General features: G+C 39.3%; 1 protein-coding gene across 2 annotated transcripts in view; it reads right to left on the bottom strand.

Annotated features, from left to right (window-relative positions):
- Positions 1 to 20374, bottom strand: part of LOC6044513 (mucin-5AC) — a 135334-nt gene that overhangs the window by 10883 nt on the left and 104077 nt on the right. For both annotated transcript variants that reach the window (XM_038262191.1, XM_038262192.1), the window contains exons 3-4: positions 13497 to 13838; positions 195 to 658 (exon numbers count right to left, since the gene is read on the bottom strand). In XM_038262191.1, coding sequence (XP_038118119.1) covers positions 195 to 658; positions 13497 to 13838 — 806 coding nt within the window. The remainder of the gene's footprint in view (positions 1 to 194; positions 659 to 13496; positions 13839 to 20374) is intronic.

Genomic DNA, 20374 nt, shown 5'->3' with positions numbered 1-20374 from the left:
ATCACTGCAGTGCAAGTCAGGGTGCATTGTGCAACTATCCTCTTTGGAAGAAGATACCAAAGCTTTGAATCTCTCCTTCTTGGTTCGCGGTCAAGCTCAAACCCCCGTCACTATACGTTCAATCTTATCTGCAAATTCCAATCATTTCATTTCGTGCTAGCCGTGTAAGATGGTATGTACGACCCAAAACTCACCGTCCGGCGAAGCGATTCCTCAGCACGACGCTCTCAACCGTGGTACTTTTGGCGGTGACCGGCTCGGCCGTGGTCGTAGATCGGTATCGATTGGCCCGCGGAGTTGGCTTGGTGAATCGGCTACTGCTGCCACTGCCACTGCTGCTGCTCCCGTTATTCGTTTCGTTTTGCTGGTGATGACCACTGCTGCCGCTGCTCCCTCCAAGATCCTCCGACTTGGATCGGAAGCCGTTGTTCCGGGCGGTCGACGGTGGCAATCGCGCGGACACGCCGGATTGCCTTTGATGTGATGCCGCCGACGATGAAGAAGATGACGTTGAGCCGGGGAAGCCCCGCGAGGGCGAGTTGGCACCGGCTGGCGCCGAGCTTGAGCTCGACGAGGAGTCGTCGTTGCCGAAGGGACGCGCTCGGTTTGAGATGTACGAGAGTTGACGGTCCCGGTCGCGGCCACCCGTTTCGGGACGCTGTGGGGAAGGGGGGAGAGAGAAGGGGGTAATTTGATTAGTTGAAGGGCCTTACAAGGTTTTGAACTGATGTAACTGGTGTTGAGGGTACAGCTGAGTAAATTGATTGAAATACTTCTTTGGCGATTTTTTTTTCTATCGATGTTTTGGACCCAAATTTTTCCAACATTCAAATTTTAGAACGTTCAAATTATTCCAAACATGCAAGAATCGATTTTCAACGCATAACAAGGCAAATTGTTTTTAGTAGATTGAACTTCAGTTTTTGAAATGTTGAAGTTTAAAAAAAACCCTTTGATTTTTGAGCCAAATTTCAAGGAGGGAGACATTACGGAAATACGACAAAAAGATCGCAAGACATAAGGGCGAATGGACAAAAAAGGTCGAATGCCAAATGGCCAAAAGCAGGGTTGCTAGGTTGCCAGATAAATCTGGGAATGCCAGATTTTTCAAGTGTCAGCCAAAATAAAGATTTATCAGTTATCTGTGCCAGATTTCAACAGATTTTAAATTTTCTTGCAATTTTGAACATCTTTCTGAATTAAATGAACATGTAAATCGAAAAATTAAGTCTACATTTATTTGATAAAAATGTAAATTCAGCCTTTCAGAGGCCACAAATCCATTAAACCTTCAGAATATTACAAGCTTTTAATATATTCATGTATTTCCTCGCCTTCCCCATACATAATTATTAAATTTTCATCTGCCAGATAAATATGGAGCATGGACAATCGCATCATGAATTTTGAAACCCATATTGCAAAAATACGCCACTTTTCTGAGATTTTATAATTTGTAAGTTTAGAAGTAAAATTTGAAGGTGAACCCACGATTTTTTTTTCGTTCAAAATTTTTGTGAAAATAGCCTAAGATGTCACAAAAATACTCACGAAAAATACAGGATGGAGCAACTCACCTAACAAATTACAAAAATCATTTATTGAGAAAGGTTTTTTTGAAAAGTGCTCTGAACGTCAAAATTTTCAAAAACAGAATTCGGGAATCGATTCTCCACACAATTTTACCTATACAGCAATTCCCCACGAAAACAGCATGGAAAAAAACAAAAGTGCTCGGATCGGGCTCAAAATTTTTCTGGGAGTTTCCTGGCCGAAATAATTAGACCCGTATTTTTTTGTTTGGCCATTAGGGTGACCTACGCCGTGTTAGGGTGGTCTGAAAAATTTCCATTTTCGTCGATTTTCGCAAAAACCACTTTTTTCGAAAAATCATAACTCATCGCCATTTCAACCGATTTCAATTGTCTTATACGCAAATGAAAGGTGATAAGTTGGCCTTTCAAAGAAAAATAAAAAGAAGTTTCAAAAATCTAGCCTAACATATGAAAAGGGCGTATGCAACTTTAAAATGCCGTTTTGACGGTGTCTGGACCAAAGAGCCTATGTCTGGAAATAATTTTATCGGATTCCCCGGACATTTTTACATAACATACTAAAAAATGGGAGGAGTTCATTAACAGGATTCCGAGATATGACTTTTTGAAAATAAAATCCGTGTTTTCTGACGCGCCGCGAGAATGACGAAATTGGCAAAAAATCAACTTTTTTCACAAAAACTGCGATAACTTTAAAATTTTAGCAATGACCTATACATGTCTGGGTACCAAAAGTTGCGTCTTTTAATTGCAAAAATTTTGGTACCCAGACATCTATAGGTCATCGCTGAAATTTTAAAGTTATCGCAGTTTTAGTGAAAAAAGTTGATTTTTTGCCAATTTCGTCATTCTCCGGTTTTGCGCGCGGCGCGTCAAAAAACACGGTTTTTATTTTCAAAAAATCATATCTCGGAATCCTGTTAATGAACTCCTTCCATTTTTTAGTATGTTATGTAAAAATGTCCGGAGAATCCGATAAAATTATTTCCAGACATAGGCTCTTTGGTCCAGACACCGTCAAAACGGCATTTTAAAGTTGCATACGCCCTTTTCATATGTTAGGCTAGATTTTTGAAACTTCTTATAATTTTTCTTTGAAAGGCCAACTTATCACCTTTCATTTGCGTATAAGACAATTGAAATCGGTTAAAATGGCGAGGAGTTATGATTTTTCGAAAAAAGTGGTTTTTGCGAAAATCGACGAAAATGGAAATTTTTCAGACCACCCTAACACGGCGTAGGTCACCCTAATGGCCAAACAAAAAAATACGGGTCTAATTATTTCGGCCAGGAAACTCCCAGAAAAATTTTGAGCCCGATCCGAGGACTTTTGTTTTTTTCCATGCTGTTTTCGTGGGGAATTGCTGTATAAGTCTGAGAAAGGTTTTTTTGAAAAGTGCTCTGAACGTCAAAATTTTCAAAAACAGAATTCGGGAATCGATTCTCCACACAATTTTACCTAAAAGTCTCCATATTGACCACTGTCCTAAGTCCAATCCTTGTATAGTTACAGCGGTTTTAAAAATAAAAATGTTGAAAAAATAGGTTTTTGGATGGTTTTTGCCAATTTTTACATGACAGACTTAATTTCTCAGTCTCGAAAATATTTTTACCGGATAGCTCGTCCAATTTCCCATAAGAATGACTTTCACTGATACTTGAATCTGATTAATCTGTTCGGGAAAGTTTGCGCTCAACCAATCAGATTATTCCGGTTTGAAATGTTGTTTTTCATGTTAACTTTGAGTACTTTAACAAAGTTTTACCAACTTTATGAAGTAGTAAACTTGTACTATAAGACTTCCCCTTTCGTTTGGTTGGTAAAACATAAAGATTGAGCAACTCTCTACGAAATCGGCCGATTTCGACCATTTTTATTTTTTGTATTTTTTAATTTGACTCAAACTTTGTGGGGGCCTTCCCTATGACCAAAGAAGCTATTTTGTGTCATTGGTTCACCCATACAAGTCTCCATACAATTTTGGCAGCTGTCCATAAAATTTTACGAATGTTTCATGTTTTAACATTGAAAATTGGACCATTAGTTGCTGAGATATCGTCATTAGAAAATGGTGGGCTGTTTGGGTGAGACTTAGAAAACTTCAATTTCCGTGTTTCTTTTTATTTAAGCCGCTGTATCTCAGCAACCAGAGGTCCAATCTTCAATGTCTCTTAGACAATTTCATAGCAAATTTTCTGAACTTTTCAATGAAAATATTTTTAGAAATGGTCACTCTTTGTCACTATTTTTAAAAATCGAAAAACTGCAAATATTTCGCTAAAATCAAACTTTCGGTGGCTATATCTTGAAAACAGAGCCTTTTATCAAAAAATCTGTAAAGTACTCTTCGATTGAAAGTTCAATTTTTCATTAAAAAATTACGTCAGATTTGTTTTTGCATAAAATTTCGATTTTTTCCAAAAATCACTAAAAAATCAAAAAAAAATCAAATTATTCGCTCTACAGCATTGCCTTGGCGTTCTCGATTGCGAGATTCCTACTCGAAACTAGGTATCCGAAGGCTTGATTGTTGAGGCAATTGCAAACCTCTTTTTACACCTCAGCTTCCATCCACCCCGGGATTCGAACTGACGACCTTTGGATTGTTAGTCCAACTGCCTACCAGCGACTCCACCAGGACAGGACCCAGGGAGACGACTCCTACACCTGGACTGAGCTAACGACCTAACCTTTTTTAGGTTAGTCCGGGGCCAACATTTACTTCCAGTCCGACGGAAGGCGTGATCAGACAAATCTCGTCTCAAAATTTGCCACCGGGACCTTCTGGGATCGAACCCAGGCCAACTGGGTGAGAGGCAATCACGCTAACCCCTACACCACGGTCCCGGCTCTCACTATTTTTTCAAAAATAAATAACTCGGTGGCAGATTTTTTGACCATGTTTCTATATGGCTCTAAAGTTGCGGGTTTTTGTCCCCTAAAACATATCAAATAATCTCGAAAATAAAAAAATACGTTTTTTTTTTTCGTATTTTGGGAAATTGAATTTTTGTGAAAAAAAAAATAATAAATAAATTCGGCAATTTTTTTTTCCGAGTACCTATTTTTTCTCAAAAGTCCTCAACAATACCTACAACTTTGCCGAAGACATCAAATTGATCAGAAAATTCATTCAAAAGTTACAGATATTCGAATATTTACGTACCATTTTTGTATGGACAGCTGCCAAAATTGTATGGAGACTTGTATGGGTGAACCAATGACACAAAATAGCTTCTTTGGTCATAGGGAAGGCCCCCACAAAGTTTGAGCCAAATCAAAAAATAAAAATGAAATCCATTTCCGGTTTTGGTAGAGAATTGCTCAGATTGCTTGAATAAGGGGGGAAGATTTGTAAAACTAAACAATTTCGATACATTTTCGCTTCGGGAAATTTTGGATTGACACCCGTAGACAGTGCCTTTAGGACAAAGTTCTTTGTCAAAAAAAGTATTTATCTGTGAGTCTGACTTCTAAATATTTTTTTTTCTATTATATTATATTTTCCCGACTGAATAAAAAATTGGCAACATGTTCAAACAATTATCCTGATGTCGGAGAAGTGATTGAAGATAAAAAAATTAATCCATATTTTATCATACCAATTGGTAACCCCTTGGCCTATCCACGCCTGTTTCCAATGACCGTAAAAAGATGACCGATAATCCCCCCCCCCCCCACCCCCTTGAAGGTTGGCCTGAAAATCAGGGGGCAAAAAAAATATTTTTTCAAAAAACTTCAAAATTTCAATGGAAATTTATGTGCAATCAGCTGAAATCAACTTTAAAATGTATTCCCCTTCGTGTAGTATCATTTTAAGCATGTTTGGGTTGATTTAAAAATCACCTGAATTTTTGAAAATTTTCGAAAAATTTCTTGTTATTTCTTGTAATTTCAATTTATATTTTTTTTTGTTTTATCAAAAATTCTGACTTTTAAAATAATGTTTCCATCTTTAGAAATAAGAAAGTGGCTTGAACCCCATCTGGCGAGGCAAAAGGGGAAGGTGGCGGTCGAGGGGGCATTTCGGCTGCTGCGGGAATTGATTAGTCAAGTCCCAAGCCTCCCCAAAAACCCATCCCATCCAATCTCTCGGACGATCTGTTGGCGACTGAGTCTGAGCGTTGAAGAACTCTGTAACAATACGCAGAGAAGAGCTTCAAATGCTACTTTCGACTCGGTCACATGCTCTCAGGCAAAATTCGAGCTGAAGATTGGGCTATATGATCGGTAACGATCTCTAGATGGGTCAAAAATAAACGAGATTTCCCCTCAATCTCGCTCATCTCCACGTCTTCGGATCGGTCTCTCGTGCTCGTGTGGCATGGCAATGAGTGATTGGTTTGGGGAATGAGAGGGGGCAACTGCTCGAATAATTCGTCAAAAACTGTCTCGCTCAAACAATAGCGCTACGGAAGACGATCGTTCGGCAGGCTATAAGCAGCAGCAAAAAACAGAAAACCTGAGAACAGATCATACTACAATAGATACGCAAGTGTCGCAGTGGTCCGTGTCTGTTCACAGTAAAAAATATATATATAAGATGGAGGAAGCTAATATGGCAGTGAATTGTCTGCTCTACAACTTTGTGCACTCTAAAAAATAACCCTTCAATGTTACAAAAAAAAAACAATAAATTTTAAAATGGAAAACTTCAAGATTTAAAAAATTACCCGTCTAGGTTCTTGCAGATTCTTAAAGTACATTAAAATTTTCTTAAAATTACAAATTACAAATTCAAAATTATTGATTCAAATACACTTTTTTAGCATGTTCAAAAATGGAAGGAGCCGTACTGCTCATTCTTCACGAGAAACTGAAAAATGGACCTAGAATTCGTGATTAGGGACCAAAATTACACCTTAGAACAAAGTTTCACGCAAATTGCAGAGGGGTCGGGGAAACATGTTTCGATTTCGTGTGAATTGGGTCCTAAAATGAAGCTTAGCTTGCTGATATTATTGTATTGTTTACAGCGATAATAGTAGTTTATGCAACAAGTTGCAAAAAGAAGATTTTTTCAGCACGAGTCGTACATTTATCCAACGAGGTTCACCGAGTTGGATAAATATGACGAGTGCTGATAAAATCAAGTTTTGCAACGAGTTCCATACAACATTTTTTGCAATTTCAAGAAACACCGATTGAGTGAAATTTTAAGTCGAATTTTCATGTATTTTGTCAATAAATTGTTAAAATCAATAAAATGTTGAAAAGTGTTACTTTTCGAAACAAGTGCTGAAAAGTGTTACTTTTCGAAACAAGTGCTGAAAAGTTCAACATGTCAGCATTTATTTTGAAAAGTGTTGCTATTCGATTCTGTTATTTTTGGTACAGAAAAGTAGGCTATTTCGTCGTTCAAGAATGACAGGAAAAGTAAGTAGTTTCACGACGGAATTGCAAAAAGCTTATTTTTCTGAGTACAATGGCCCTTTGTACGAACACAAAGAGTTTAAAATGGATTTTTAAATCAATTTGGAAAAATTAACCTCGCGATCCTTCATGACAGAAAAGTTCCTACTTGACAGCTCGTTCCAAGGGGAGGGGTTGATCCATCGAAAAAAAATTGTCTTGTCATTTTTTTTGCATTTAATTGAAAAAAGTGATCAAAACTGGTTTTTAATCGTGTTTTTACCGTTGTACATAAAAATTGACATAAGGCTTTCTAGTCAGAAATTTACCAACACGTTCAAAGTATGTTTACATGACAGCTGGACGTTTGTTTGCATCAGGTTTCCTATCTCTTTCTAGCAAAAAAGTTTTGTCAGGCGACTTCTAGCTGGTTTTTTTGACTGACTGCCCGATATGTCAGCCAACATACTTCGCAGGGCTGTGACAGCTACAGCTCGATCATTGTTTTAAATTATATTTTTTTCACTGGGCCTAGAAAGCCTTATAGGGCTTTAGTACCCAATTGTCAGAGAACGACCCAGGCAACAAATTACGCATTAGAAATGAAGTTTAGAAAAATATCTATTTAGTGATAATTTGTTTTCATTCAGACTATTGTAGATCATTTATCATATTTTATAATTCATTAAACCTCCTCCACTTCCGTAATTAGAATCATCAATTGATCTAGAAAAATCCAGTGCGTGACGTCCATAAAACTAATGATCCTTCCATTGAAATCCGACACATTCCGTTGCTCCACTCCCTTTATATTTGAAGCATATTTACGACCATCCGGAAGCACTTCAGCTCCCCCTGACTTGCTTAGCATATCTCGATCGAGTTCACACCTTTCCTCGTTAAATGTAGTCCATTATTTTTTCGTTACGGTAAATCACAGAAAAAAACAGAACTCCGTAAAACAGGGAGTGTCGTATTGCCAATCAATTTATTGACCTGCTTCTCAGTTCTCAGTTCGATCTGCGGCAGCCAGTGTTTCATCAATTAGAGCAAGGATTTCCTGTATTCTACACTCGTGTTGTCCGATCACTTCACTTAAAACGCCATTTGGAGCATTAGCTCCATGCGAGGAGGGGTATCTTTTTGGAACGATCGATTTTGTTGGCACCTCTATTTTTTCTGCTTCTACTAAAGCACTTTAAAAGGTCTCAGAGTTTGTCGATGACTTGCCACAAGTCGCGTTCGAGTACGGTCCCTTGGTTTATTATCACTTTCAATTATTTTACGATCGTCATTTTCGAACCTTTGTACCGTCAACAAGAAATGGGAACTCCGGCGGATCCAAAAGTCGACACGCAACAGAGAAAAGAAACTAGAACAGAACCCCCGCGATGAATACTAACGAGCTTCGAATTAAGTGGCGGCTCCCCGATCCAGAAGTTGACGAATGGAAGGCCAGCGACCACCGGCTTTTGCTTTTTGTCAATGAATGTCATTATCGTGTGGAGAGGGAACACTTGTGTCTTTACAGTTTGATGGCATACTTTTTTTTTGTTTCTCCCCATCGCCAAGTTTGGAGGTCCAAAAGTGGTCCGTACTTGACGGTGGCATTTTTTGGAGGGGAGTAAGTTCTGAAATTGAGTTTGAGTTTGGAAGGAATTTTGGGTAAAATAAATATATGCAAAGCATATTGGCAACTTGCGCTTTTGGAGAATTTCAAAAATGTTTTCAACCTTGAAGTCTGACTATCACTCGATTTGCTCTACTTTTTGGAGGTTTTCTCTAATTAGGAATTCTTCCGAAAACGTGAGAAAATGCGCACCAAATGATATTTTTTTTAGCTGTTAAAATGTTTGTTTGTGTTTTATATTTTGAAGAAATCTTTCATTGATACCCTTTTGTATTTGAAAAATGACAATCGAGTAAAACGAAACCGCAGGGACCACCACATGGCCGCGAAATCGTGGTCACCAGAGGGCAGGGCAGTTGGGGGCAGGTCGACCACTTGCAAACACCTCGAATTATGAAAGGTGTTTGGTCCAGATTGGGCGACCAACAAAAAAAAAGGAACGGTTTTTATAAAAGTAAAGTGTGTGTGTGTGTGTGTGTGGGTCCCCCAAAAACAACGAAACTATTTGGAGGTTGACGAGCGTTTATTTGCGTGCGTATGATTAAACGGTATCGTGAGCACCGAGGGGGTAAAACGGTTCCACTGGCTAATGTTTGGGTCGGGAACCTTGATCTGAGACGGTTGATCGATTTGACTAAGGGGTAGCAATTGGAAGTGTGATGTGGGGTTTTCGCCTCCACATGAGATGGAATGTGGATGTTTGTACTTTGGGATCACGATTTTACGTTTTTGCGTTTAGACAATGGTGGTAATTTTATTTCATTTTTGCGGACTCAAAGTAGTTTTCTGCTGAAAGCTTGACGCAAAGTGCTTTCCGCTGTTTTAGGTTGATTGTGTGATTACGATTTAAACTAGTGTTGAGCTTAAAATTTGTGATGTAATATATTTATTTTTCTGTAACAAGTACATCATTATTTAATAAGAAAAACATCTTATTTAACCCTGATCAAGCTCAAAAAAGTTACATGTAACATTTTGTTAAATTCTTAGTCTAGATCAACAGTGCCCAACTTATGGCCCGCCGAGCCATTTCATCAAGCCTGCGACAGGACTTCAAAATTGTGTAACTTTATTTTTGAATTGTTTAATGCAGGGTTGACCAAGGATGGCCCGCGAGGTGACTTTTTTGTGGCCCACTTAACTTTTTTATGCTAATCCTTTTTAATTTTGTTAATAAAAAAAAATAATCATTTATGCTGATTCCCATTTAAACACAAATATTTTTTCAAAAATCTTTATAATTAAAACAATTTCACACGTTTTAATGTTTTCAATATGTGTGAAACAAGTAAATATCGTCGAAATTTTCATCAAACGTTTTGACATAGGCAGAAATCTGTAATGATTGCTAAAATATAACAATTTTACAGTAATTTAAAAGTCATAATGACCCTTTTATGAACTGACCCTCAAACTTACATCGCACTTAGAAACCTTCCCTCGGGATTCGAAATTATGACAGTTAGATAACGAGTCTGATTGACTACCATCTGATTCAAACAGACAAAATGTTGAAATCGGAGGAATAAGGATGTTGCTCATATTTTACATTTTTTTTTACGACAAAACCTCCCCTCCCCCACTCAAAATCAGGAGCAAAACTATTGCTTCAAAAACCTTCACAAAATCAATTGAAATTTAAGTGCAACTAGCTGAAATCAATTAAAAATGCATTCTTCAGCGTTCAGATTCACTTTTAGCATGTTCGAGTTTATTAAAAAATAATTTGAATTGTAGTAAATTTTCGATAAATAAATGTTTTTTCCTTAAATTGATTTTTTTGGCGAATCGTTTTTTTTTTGAAAATAATGATTGCAATTTAACTTGATGGGTTCTTAAAACATTTTCGATTTTTTTTAAATTGATTTTTTGAAATTCTGGCTCTCAGTGATATTTTTTAGTCACACTTAATTTATAGATAAATTTAATCCGTTACATAAATTGTTTAGATTACATGCCACCATTTTTTGAATGTATAAAAAAAACATTAAAATCATATTGAAAACACAAGTACATTCAGCTTTTTTTTTAAATAACTTAAACAATAAAATCAACAAAACCGATAGAAAACTGCCATTTTGTGTTTTCTTTTGTCTAATGTCTAATGTTATAATGTAAAAAAATACCAGAAATAACAAAAAATCAGCTGCTAGACCTATGCAATTCCTAGTCTGTCAAATTCAAATAACTATTTTTTTTAATGTTCTATTTTGTAAATTTGGCCAGCAAGCTCATTTGTGTTTCAAATTTGGCCCGGCCTCCAAAAACTTTGAGCACCTCTGGTTCAATGTCACCGTATCAAAAAATCAAATGGGGTTTTATTTCCAATTAAGCAGGCTAATAAATCAATTAATGCAATGTTTTTCGGCAAACATGTATTTATAAATAATAATAAAGGACAAGTATCAAGCTTTGTTCTTTTGTTAATTCCCATTTAAACCGGTTCTTGTCCAAGGTAAGCCACTTTCTACCAAATGGACTGGAATGGGGCCAAGACCCCATCTTCGATACTCTCTCGGGAAATCTCATTTAATTTTTAAACTGACCAACTGTTTATTCACTTGGAAAAAATAGTTAATGAATCTTACGGGGCTTTTGATCACTTTTCCTTATAAGGCAATTGTAAGTTTTATTACAAGCATTCGTCAAAATTCAAATCGAAAAAGAATCTGATCAATTGAAAACAATCTCTAATTTCTGTATTGCTCATTGTATTTAGCATGTTTGGGCTTGTTCGTAAATATTTTGAATTTTAATGACCGCAAAATTTTTTTTTGCTTCAACATAAAATATTTTTGTTAAAACTTAGATACTTTGAAAATTAGAGATTACAACACAATTGCAGCAATTTGTTTGTTCTTGGTGTAAAATTGCCCAGCAAATCCCGAGAAGAAGGTTCTAAAAAAGGAGTTAAAGTATATCAACAGCGCAGCTGTTTGGACCTTAAGGGGGGGGGGGGGTGATTAAACTCTCTTAAAATAATTTTCCAATTTTTGGAATAACTTCTTTCTTTGCCCACACAAAATGTTAATCTCCTATTCGTAGAATAGTTTTTATGATGAGTTAATATACAGAGCGGATTCGTTCATGCTGCATGCTAGTTCCAATGCTAGCTAATTTTAATTAAAAAAGCACTCAAACGTCAAAATTGAGCTGTCAAACTTATGTTTACATTTCGACCCCTTTGTTCGCCGTTTTTCGAACCCGTGGTTTCGTGCTTTTGACAGCTGTCAGTCGTTCCAATCAGCGAATTCGGATTCGTTCATTCGAATTCGCGAATCCACTCTGTAAAAACAAAGTGAAATTAGAATAGAGCAAAAAGATTTAGTTGTAGACTTGTCATTCCAGTTATTTGAATTCCCTTGTTTCCAGCACAATATGATTAAATCATAATGTGTCTCCTTTCTCAACAAGACAAAAGCTTCTGGAATACAAAGTATCTTTCTTTCGTACAATTTAACAATGTTGACATTTAGCCAAGTTGGTCAATCAACTGGATCAACACGGCCATCATCGCAACCGCGTCAACACCGGGCAGCCCATAAGGTTTCACCTGGGTCTGACTTGGGTCTAAGTTTATGAGAATTTTTATTGTTTGTCAACTTCTTTCTCGCGCGTCGGTTTCGCGCTCGATTTGTAACAACCTCGACGGGCCTCTGTGTCCGTAGAACATGAGTCACTTCGCAGCCGGCCAGTCTGTGCGTGCGCGCACGGGTCTGTCCAAGTTTTGATCGACGACGACAGTCCGGGTTGGCGCAATCACGGCGCAGATAGTTTTACTTTATTTGCTTTTTGAGTAATGTTTGTGTGTGTGTGTGTGGGGTGAGGCAAAACAGCTGCTGAAATGTTAAAACATCAGCACCATGCTGATGCAGCAATGACTGGCCATCGAGGACGATGACGATGGTGAAGAAAACAAGAGATCTAGGAGGCCCTGGGACATAGAATGCTAACTGGTCACCATCGCCGTTGGTCGCGTGGGTGGCTTTGGATTGGCGTTGATAATTGGATATTAATTTGGTCAGCTGCTGGACGTATTTGGCACACAGACAGCGCAAGCGGGATTTGGCCAGGTTGGAACAGTTGTTCTAGGTCGCCAAAGGCAGGGTGATTGTGATTTGCGATTTGCTACAAATTGACCATTGAAATACCAAAAAGTGAGGGCTGAGCATTGACCAACTTGTAATTGTGAAATTATATTTTAGGAACAACTCCACACGGCTTCACACGAAAAAATCAATTCTCGAAATCGTGAATTAAATTCACGAATGCGAGAACTACGAAGAAATATATGCACGTTTATAGTGCAAATGCACAATACTCATGAATAAATTCCTTCGTGGTTCTCAGATTCGTGAACTTAATTCACGATTACGAGAATTGATTTTTTTTTCTATGCAATGTTAAACTCAAAAAAATAACGCAACTAACTAACATTATCAAAACAAACGTGTTCATTCGTTAATGGAAACACCTTAGAAACTGAGCTGTGGTGGCCACGGCAGCTAAGTCATTGAGTTAGCCTGTCAAAGAGCCCTGGTTCGATTCTCGTAAACATCACTATTTATGTACCAATTTGCAGTGATTCGCAACAAAATTTTCAACAATTTTTTTTAATAATTCAGGCCCATATGGTTTTCTTGTATTGGGTAACGACTCATTCGTTATTAATACCATCGACATAGTTGAACAGAGCCTATTAAATTATAAAACAAGTTATTTAAAATACGAAGATTTCAAAAAAATACTCAAATGTCAAATAACTCAATTTCAAAACTACTGTTATTTGTACAAACACATCTACAGGCAAACACACGCACATTCTCTAGCAGCAAAACAAGCTGGCACAAATTCTACTCGCATACAAACACTCAAATTCTAAGAAATACTATAAAAATTTCAAAATCAAATTACTTTCATCTACAAATCAAATCAAAAAAAAATCTACAACACTCACCTGCAACGCATCAGAGTCAGTCAAACTGGTCCCGATGGCACCACTGCTGAACGGACTCTTCCGCTGCGTCTGCCGGTAGCTGTGACTGCTGCCGCTGCTGCTGATTCCGGACCCGGAGCTAATCGGACTGCCAAGCCCGCTTGAACTTCCGCTAGTTCCGCTGCCGACGACGCCACCGGCAAAGTTCCGCGACGGAATGCTGGGCGGGCTCAGCCCGTTGCTGAAGAAATCGGACGTCCGGAGCGACGATCCTCGCGAGTACTGGAATCCCGAGTTCTGGGGCTGGGGGGTCACCGAGAACGGACGTGGTGATATTTCGAAAATATCCGGACTTCTTGGTGTCTGCCAGTCCGACCGCGGGGTTAGTAGGGGGAGAAAACAAAACAAAAAACACCCAAAAACTCTTAAAACCAAAAAAAACACACACACGCAAACAAGCTAAGCTGTCACAATTCAAGTTGCACACGCGTTGCGACAACCTGAATTGCAACATGTTTGCTACAAAGTAACTAATTAGATGATGTTGATGTGGCGATTTGAAAGCGATTTTTGCCTAAACACACACACACTTAGGACTAACAAACCCGATTGATGGGGCATGACTAAAACGGCATTTTGGAATAAATCAGGCACAATGACGAACGTGCAGTTTGGAGTTTTGAAGCATTGAAGTTTCACCTGTGAGCGGATTCATTAGTATGCGGCGGCGTTGCATACCGGTCCCAGGGTGTACGCTATCGTCACGTTGGTTGTCGTAAGGTAAGCTGGGCAGTTTGACATTGTGACGAAAGAGTGCCCCTTTCTAGTATTGACTTGTTTGTTGTGAGGAATGTGACGAGCTTAATTTTTTGAGTGGATAGAGGAATGTGTTTTTAAAGATCGTTTAAAGTGATTGAATGTAGATTATATGTTCATTTCATATCGTTTTCAAAAACAATTGGCAATTAAATTTGACAATATTAATAAATAATGACCAGTTTTTTAAGCCTAATCATTAGACTTATAACTCTAATGTTTTTTTTCCGATATGTGACAATTAAAATCATTTTTAAAAAGCCTTAACAATTTCCAATTTGGTTAAAACTGCAACAATTATTGTTTTACAATGTATTTTGAATAGTTTCCAATAGATTGTACATACAAGGGGTTTTTCACTGAAAATTTATAATATGGAAAAAATAGGAATTGATAGGACTAATCAGAAACCATAAAGAAAATCTGGAAATCTAGAAAAAGAAAGTTAGCGAGAAATAAACCCATTGTTTTAATTTACTTTTTTCGCGAAAGGTTGAATTTCCAAATGGTACCATCCATAAACCACGTGAACATATTTTGGAAATCTAATCTAAGTGTGACCAAAAAAGCATCTAATAAACCATAGAGAAAGATGGGAAGAAATAATTCCAAGCTGTTAATTTTTGAATAGAAAATTGTTTAAAATAAATAAACAAATAAAAATAAATAAATTCAAAAAAATGTATCGAACACAAACGAAATTTGCACTCGGATAGTACTTATTTTTCGATAACGTTTTCAAGTTAAAGCGAATTGAAAGGGTTTTCATGTCTAAATAAGTTTTTTTTATATTTTTGAATTCGTGTTTATGTTTGACTATTTCAGAATGTTTTTTTTAATATCTGAAAAAACTCTGCAATTTCCATTTTGGACCATGAAAACCGGATAGTTGTTGAGAAATAGCATAAGAAAGAATTAAAATTAAGGAAAATGAGTGTTTTTGTGAATTAAACTTTTTTGAAATGCTTTGAGAGTAGTGCGGTGCCTGTGTGGACGCTCAGTCCTGTTTTTTCGTGTTATTTTCCGTCTCTTTTGTGTCGCTGTTCGAGTGCATGGGGTGATTGGTCATTAAAATTAAATAATGGCATCAGTAGTGCGGTGCCTGTGTGGACGCGCAGTCCTGTTTTTCGTGTTATTTTCCGTCTCTTTGTGTCGCTGTTCGAGTGCATGGGGTGATTGGTCATTAAAATTAAATAATGGCATCAGTAGTGCGGTGCCTGTGTGGACGCTCAGTCCTGTTTTTTCGTGTTATTTTCCGTCTCTTTTGTGTCGCTGTTCGAGTGCATGGGGTGATTGGTCATTAAAATTAAATAATGGCATCAGTAGTGCGGTGCCTGTGTGGACGCGCAGTCCTGTTTTTTCGTGTTATTTTCCGTCTCTTTTGTGTCGCTGTTCGAGTGCATGGGGTGATTGGTCATTAAAATTAAATAATGGCATCAGTAGTGCGGTGCCTGTGTGGACGCGCAGTCCTGTTTTTCGTGTTATTTTCCGTCTCTTTTGTGTCGCTGTTCGAGTGCATGGGGTGATTGGTCATTAAAATTAAATAATGGCATCAGTAGTGCGGTGCCTGTGTGGACGCTCAGTCCTGTTTTTCGTGTTATTTTCCGTCTCTTTTGTGTCGCTGTTCGAGTGCATGGGGTGATTGGTCATTAAAATTAAATAATGGCATCAGTAGTGCGGTGCCTGTGTGGACGCTCAGTCCTGTTTTTTCGTGTTATTTTCCGTCTCTTTTGTGTCGCTGTTCGAGTGCATGGGGTGATTGGTCATTAAAATTAAATAATGGCATCAGTAGTGCGGTGCCTGTGTGGACGCGCAGTCCTGTTTTTTCGTGTTATTTTCCGTCTCTTTTGTGTCGCTGTTCGAGTGCATGGGGTGATTGGTCATTATAATTAAATAATGGCATCAGTAGTGCGGTGCCTGTGTGGACGCTCAGTCCTGTTTTTTCGTGTTATTTTCCGTCTCTTTGTGTCGCTGTTCGAGTGCATGGGGTGATTGGTCATTAAAATTAAATAATGGCATCAGTAGTGCGGTGCCTGTGTGGACGCTCAGTCCTGTTTTTTCGTGTTATTTTCCGTCTCTTTTGTGTCGCTGTTCGAGTGCATGGGGTGATTGGTCATTAAAATTAAATAATGGCATCAGTAGTGCGGTGCCTGTGTGGACGCGCAGTCCTGTTTTTCATGTTATTTTCCGTCTCTTTGTGTCGCTGTTCGAGTGCATGGGGTGATTGGTCATTAAAATTAAATAATGGCATCAGTAGTGCGGTGCCTGTGTGGACGCTCAGTCCTGTTTTTTCGTGTTATTTTCCGTCTCTTTTGTGTCGCTGTTCGAGTGCATGGGGTGATTGGTCATTAAAATTAAATAATGGCATCAGTAGTGCGGTGCCTGTGTGGACGCTCAGTCCTGTTTTTTCGTGTTATTTTCCGTCTCTTTGTGTCGCTGTTCGAGTGCATGGGGTGATTGGTCATTAAAATTAAATAATGGCATCAGTAGTGCGGTGCCTGTGTGGACGCTCAGTCCTGTTTTTCGTGTTATTTTCCGTCTCTTTTGTGTCGCTGTTCGAGTGCATGGGGTGATTGGTCATTAAAATTAAATAATGGCATCAGTAGTGCGGTGCCTGTGTGGACGCTCAGTCCTGTTTTTTCGTGTTATTTTCCGTCTCTTTTGTGTCGCTGTTCGAGTGCATGGGGTGATTGGTCATTAAAATTAAATAATGGCATCAGTAGTGCGGTGCCTGTGTGGACGCGCAGTCCTGTTTTTTCGTGTTATTTTCCGTCTCTTTTGTGTCGCTGTTCGAGTGCATGGGGTGATTGGTCATTAAAATTAAATAATGGCATCAGTAGTGCGGTGCCTGTGTGGACGCTCAGTCCTGTTTTTTCGTGTTATTTTCCGTCTCTTTTGTGTCGCTGTTCGAGTGCATGGGGTGATTGGTCATTAAAATTAAATAATGGCATCAGTAGTGCGGTGCCTGTGTGGACGCTCAGTCCTGTTTTTTCGTGTTATTTTCCGTCTCTTTTGTGTCGCTGTTCGAGTGCATGGGGTGATTGGTCATTAAAATTAAATAATGGCATCAGTAGTGCGGTGCCTGTGTGGACGCGCAGTCCTGTTTTTTCATGTTATTTTCCGTCTCTTTTGTGTCGCTGTTCGAGTGCATGGGGTGATTGGTCATTAAAATTAAATAATGGCATCAGTAGTGCGGTGCCTGTGTGGACGCGCAGTCCTGTTTTTTCGTGTTATTTTCCGTCTCTTTTGTGTCGCTGTTCGAGTGCATGGGGTGATTGGTCATTAAAATTAAATAATGGCATCAGTAGTGCGGTGCCTGTGTGGACGCGCAGTCCTGTTTTTTCATGTTATTTTCCGTCTCTTTTGTGTCGCTGTTCGAGTGCATGGGGTGATTGGTCATTAAAATTAAATAATGGCATCAGTAGTGCGGTGCCTGTGTGGACGCTCAGTCCTGTTTTTTCGTGTTATTTTCCGTCTCTTTTGTGTCGCTGTTCGAGTGCATGGGGTGATTGGTCATTAAAATTAAATAATGGCATCAGTAGTGCGGTGCCTGTGTGGACGCGCAGTCCTGTTTTTCGTGTTATTTTCCGTCTCTTTTGTGTCGCTGTTCGAGTGCATGGGGTGATTGGTCATTAAAATTAAATAATGGCATCAGTAGTGCGGTGCCTGTGTGGACGCGCAGTCCTGTTTTTTCGTGTTATTTTCCGTCTCTTTTGTGTCGCTGTTCGAGTGCATGGGGTGATTGGTCATTAAAATTAAATAATGGCATCAGTAGTGCGGTGCCTGTGTGGACGCGCAGTCCTGTTTTTTCGTGTTATTTTCCGTCTCTTTGTGTCGCTGTTCGAGTGCATGGGGTGATTGGTCATTAAAATTAAATAATGGCATCAGTAGTGCGGTGCCTGTGTGGACGCTCAGTCCTGTTTTTTCGTGTTATTTTCCGTCTCTTTGTGTCGCTGTTCGAGTGCATGGGGTGATTGGTCATTAAAATTAAATAATGGCATCAGTAGTGCGGTGCCTGTGTGGACGCGCAGTCCTGTTTTTTCGTGTTATTTTCCGTCTCTTTGTGTCGCTGTTCGAGTGCATGGGGTGATTGGTCATTAAAATTAAATAATGGCATCAGTAGTGCGGTGCCTGTGTGGACGCTCAGTCCTGTTTTTTCGTGTTATTTTCCGTCTCTTTTGTGTCGCTGTTCGAGTGCATGGGGTGATTGGTCATTAAAATTAAATAATGGCATCAGTAGTGCGGTGCCTGTGTGGACGCGCAGTCCTGTTTTTTCGTGTTATTTTCCGTCTCTTTTGTGTCGCTGTTCGAGTGCATGGGGTGATTGGTCATTATAATTAAATAATGGCATCAGTAGTGCGGTGCCTGTGTGGACGCTCAGTCCTGTTTTTTCGTGTTATTTTCCGTCTCTTTTGTGTCGCTGTTCGAGTGCATGGGGTGATTGGTCATTAAAATTAAATAATGGCATCAGTAGTGCGGTGCCTGTGTGGACGCGCAGTCCTGTTTTTTCGTGTTATTTTCCGTCTCTTTTGTGTCGCTGTTCGAGTGCATGGGGTGATTGGTCATTATAATTAAATAATGGCATCAGTAGTGGTGCCTGTGTGGACGCTCAGTCCTGTTTTTTCGTGTTATTTTCCGTCTCTTTTGTGTCGCTGTTCGAGTGCATGGGGTGATTGGTCATTATAATTAAATAATGGCATCAGTAGTGCGGTGCCTGTGTGGACGCGCAGTCCTGTTTTTCGTGTTATTTTCCGTCTCTTTTGTGTCGCTGTTCGAGTGCATGGGGTGATTGGTCATTAAAATTAAATAATGGCATCAGTAGTGCGGTGCCTGTGTGGACGCTCAGTCCTGTTTTTTCGTGTTATTTTCCGTCTCTTTTGTGTCGCTGTTCGAGTGCATGGGGTGATTGGTCATTAAAATTAAATAATGGCATCAGTAGTGCGGTGCCTGTGTGGACGCGCAGTCCTGTTTTTTCGTGTTATTTTCCGTCTCTTTGTGTCGCTGTTCGAGTGCATGGGGTGATTGGTCATTAAAATTAAATAATGGCATCAGTAGTGCGGTGCCTGTGTGGACGCTCAGTCCTGTTTTTTCGTGTTATTTTCCGTCTCTTTTGTGTCGCTGTTCGAGTGCATGGGGTGATTGGTCATTAAAATTAAATAATGGCATCAGTAGTGCGGTGCCTGTGTGGACGCGCAGTCCTGTTTTTTCGTGTTATTTTCCGTCTCTTTTGTGTCGCTGTTCGAGTGCATGGGGTGATTGGTCATTATAATTAAATAATGGCATCAGTAGTGCGGTGCCTGTGTGGACGCTCAGTCCTGTTTTTTCGTGTTATTTTCCGTCTCTTTTGTGTCGCTGTTCGAGTGCATGGGGTGATTGGTCATTATAATTAAATAATGGCATCAGTAGTGCGGTGCCTGTGTGGACGCGCAGTCCTGTTTTTTCGTGTTATTTTCCGTCTCTTTTGTGTCGCTGTTCGAGTGCATGGGGTGATTGGTCATTAAAATTAAATAATGGCATCAGTAGTGCGGTGCCTGTGTGGACGCTCAGTCCTGTTTTTTCGTGTTATTTTCCGTCTCTTTGTGTCGCTGTTCGAGTGCATGGGGTGATTGGTCATTAAAATTAAATAATGGCATCAGTAGTGCGGTGCCTGTGTGGACGCGCAGTCCTGTTTTTTCGTGTTATTTTCCGTCTCTTTTGTGTCGCTGTTCGAGTGCATGGGGTGATTGGTCATTAAAATTAAATAATGGCATCAGTAGTGCGGTGCCTGTGTGGACGCGCAGTCCTGTTTTTCGTGTTATTTTCCGTCTCTTTTGTGTCGCTGTTCGAGTGCATGGGGTGATTGGTCATTAAAATTAAATAATGGCATCAGTAGTGCGGTGCCTGTGTGGACGCGCAGTCCTGTTTTTCGTGTTATTTTCCGTCTCTTTTGTGTCGCTGTTCGAGTGCATGGGGTGATTGGTCATTAAAATTAAATAATGGCATCAGTAGTGCGGTGCCTGTGTGGACGCTCAGTCCTGTTTTTCGTGTTATTTTCCGTCTCTTTGTGTCGCTGTTCGAGTGCATGGGGTGATTGGTCATTAAAA

This window comes from Culex quinquefasciatus, chromosome 3, assembly GCF_015732765.1.
Source record: "Culex quinquefasciatus strain JHB chromosome 3, VPISU_Cqui_1.0_pri_paternal, whole genome shotgun sequence".
NCBI lineage: Eukaryota > Metazoa > Arthropoda > Insecta > Diptera > Culicidae > Culex > Culex quinquefasciatus.
The sequence above is the reverse complement of the archived record's forward strand: the minus strand, read 5'-3'. Positions and strand labels throughout refer to the sequence as shown.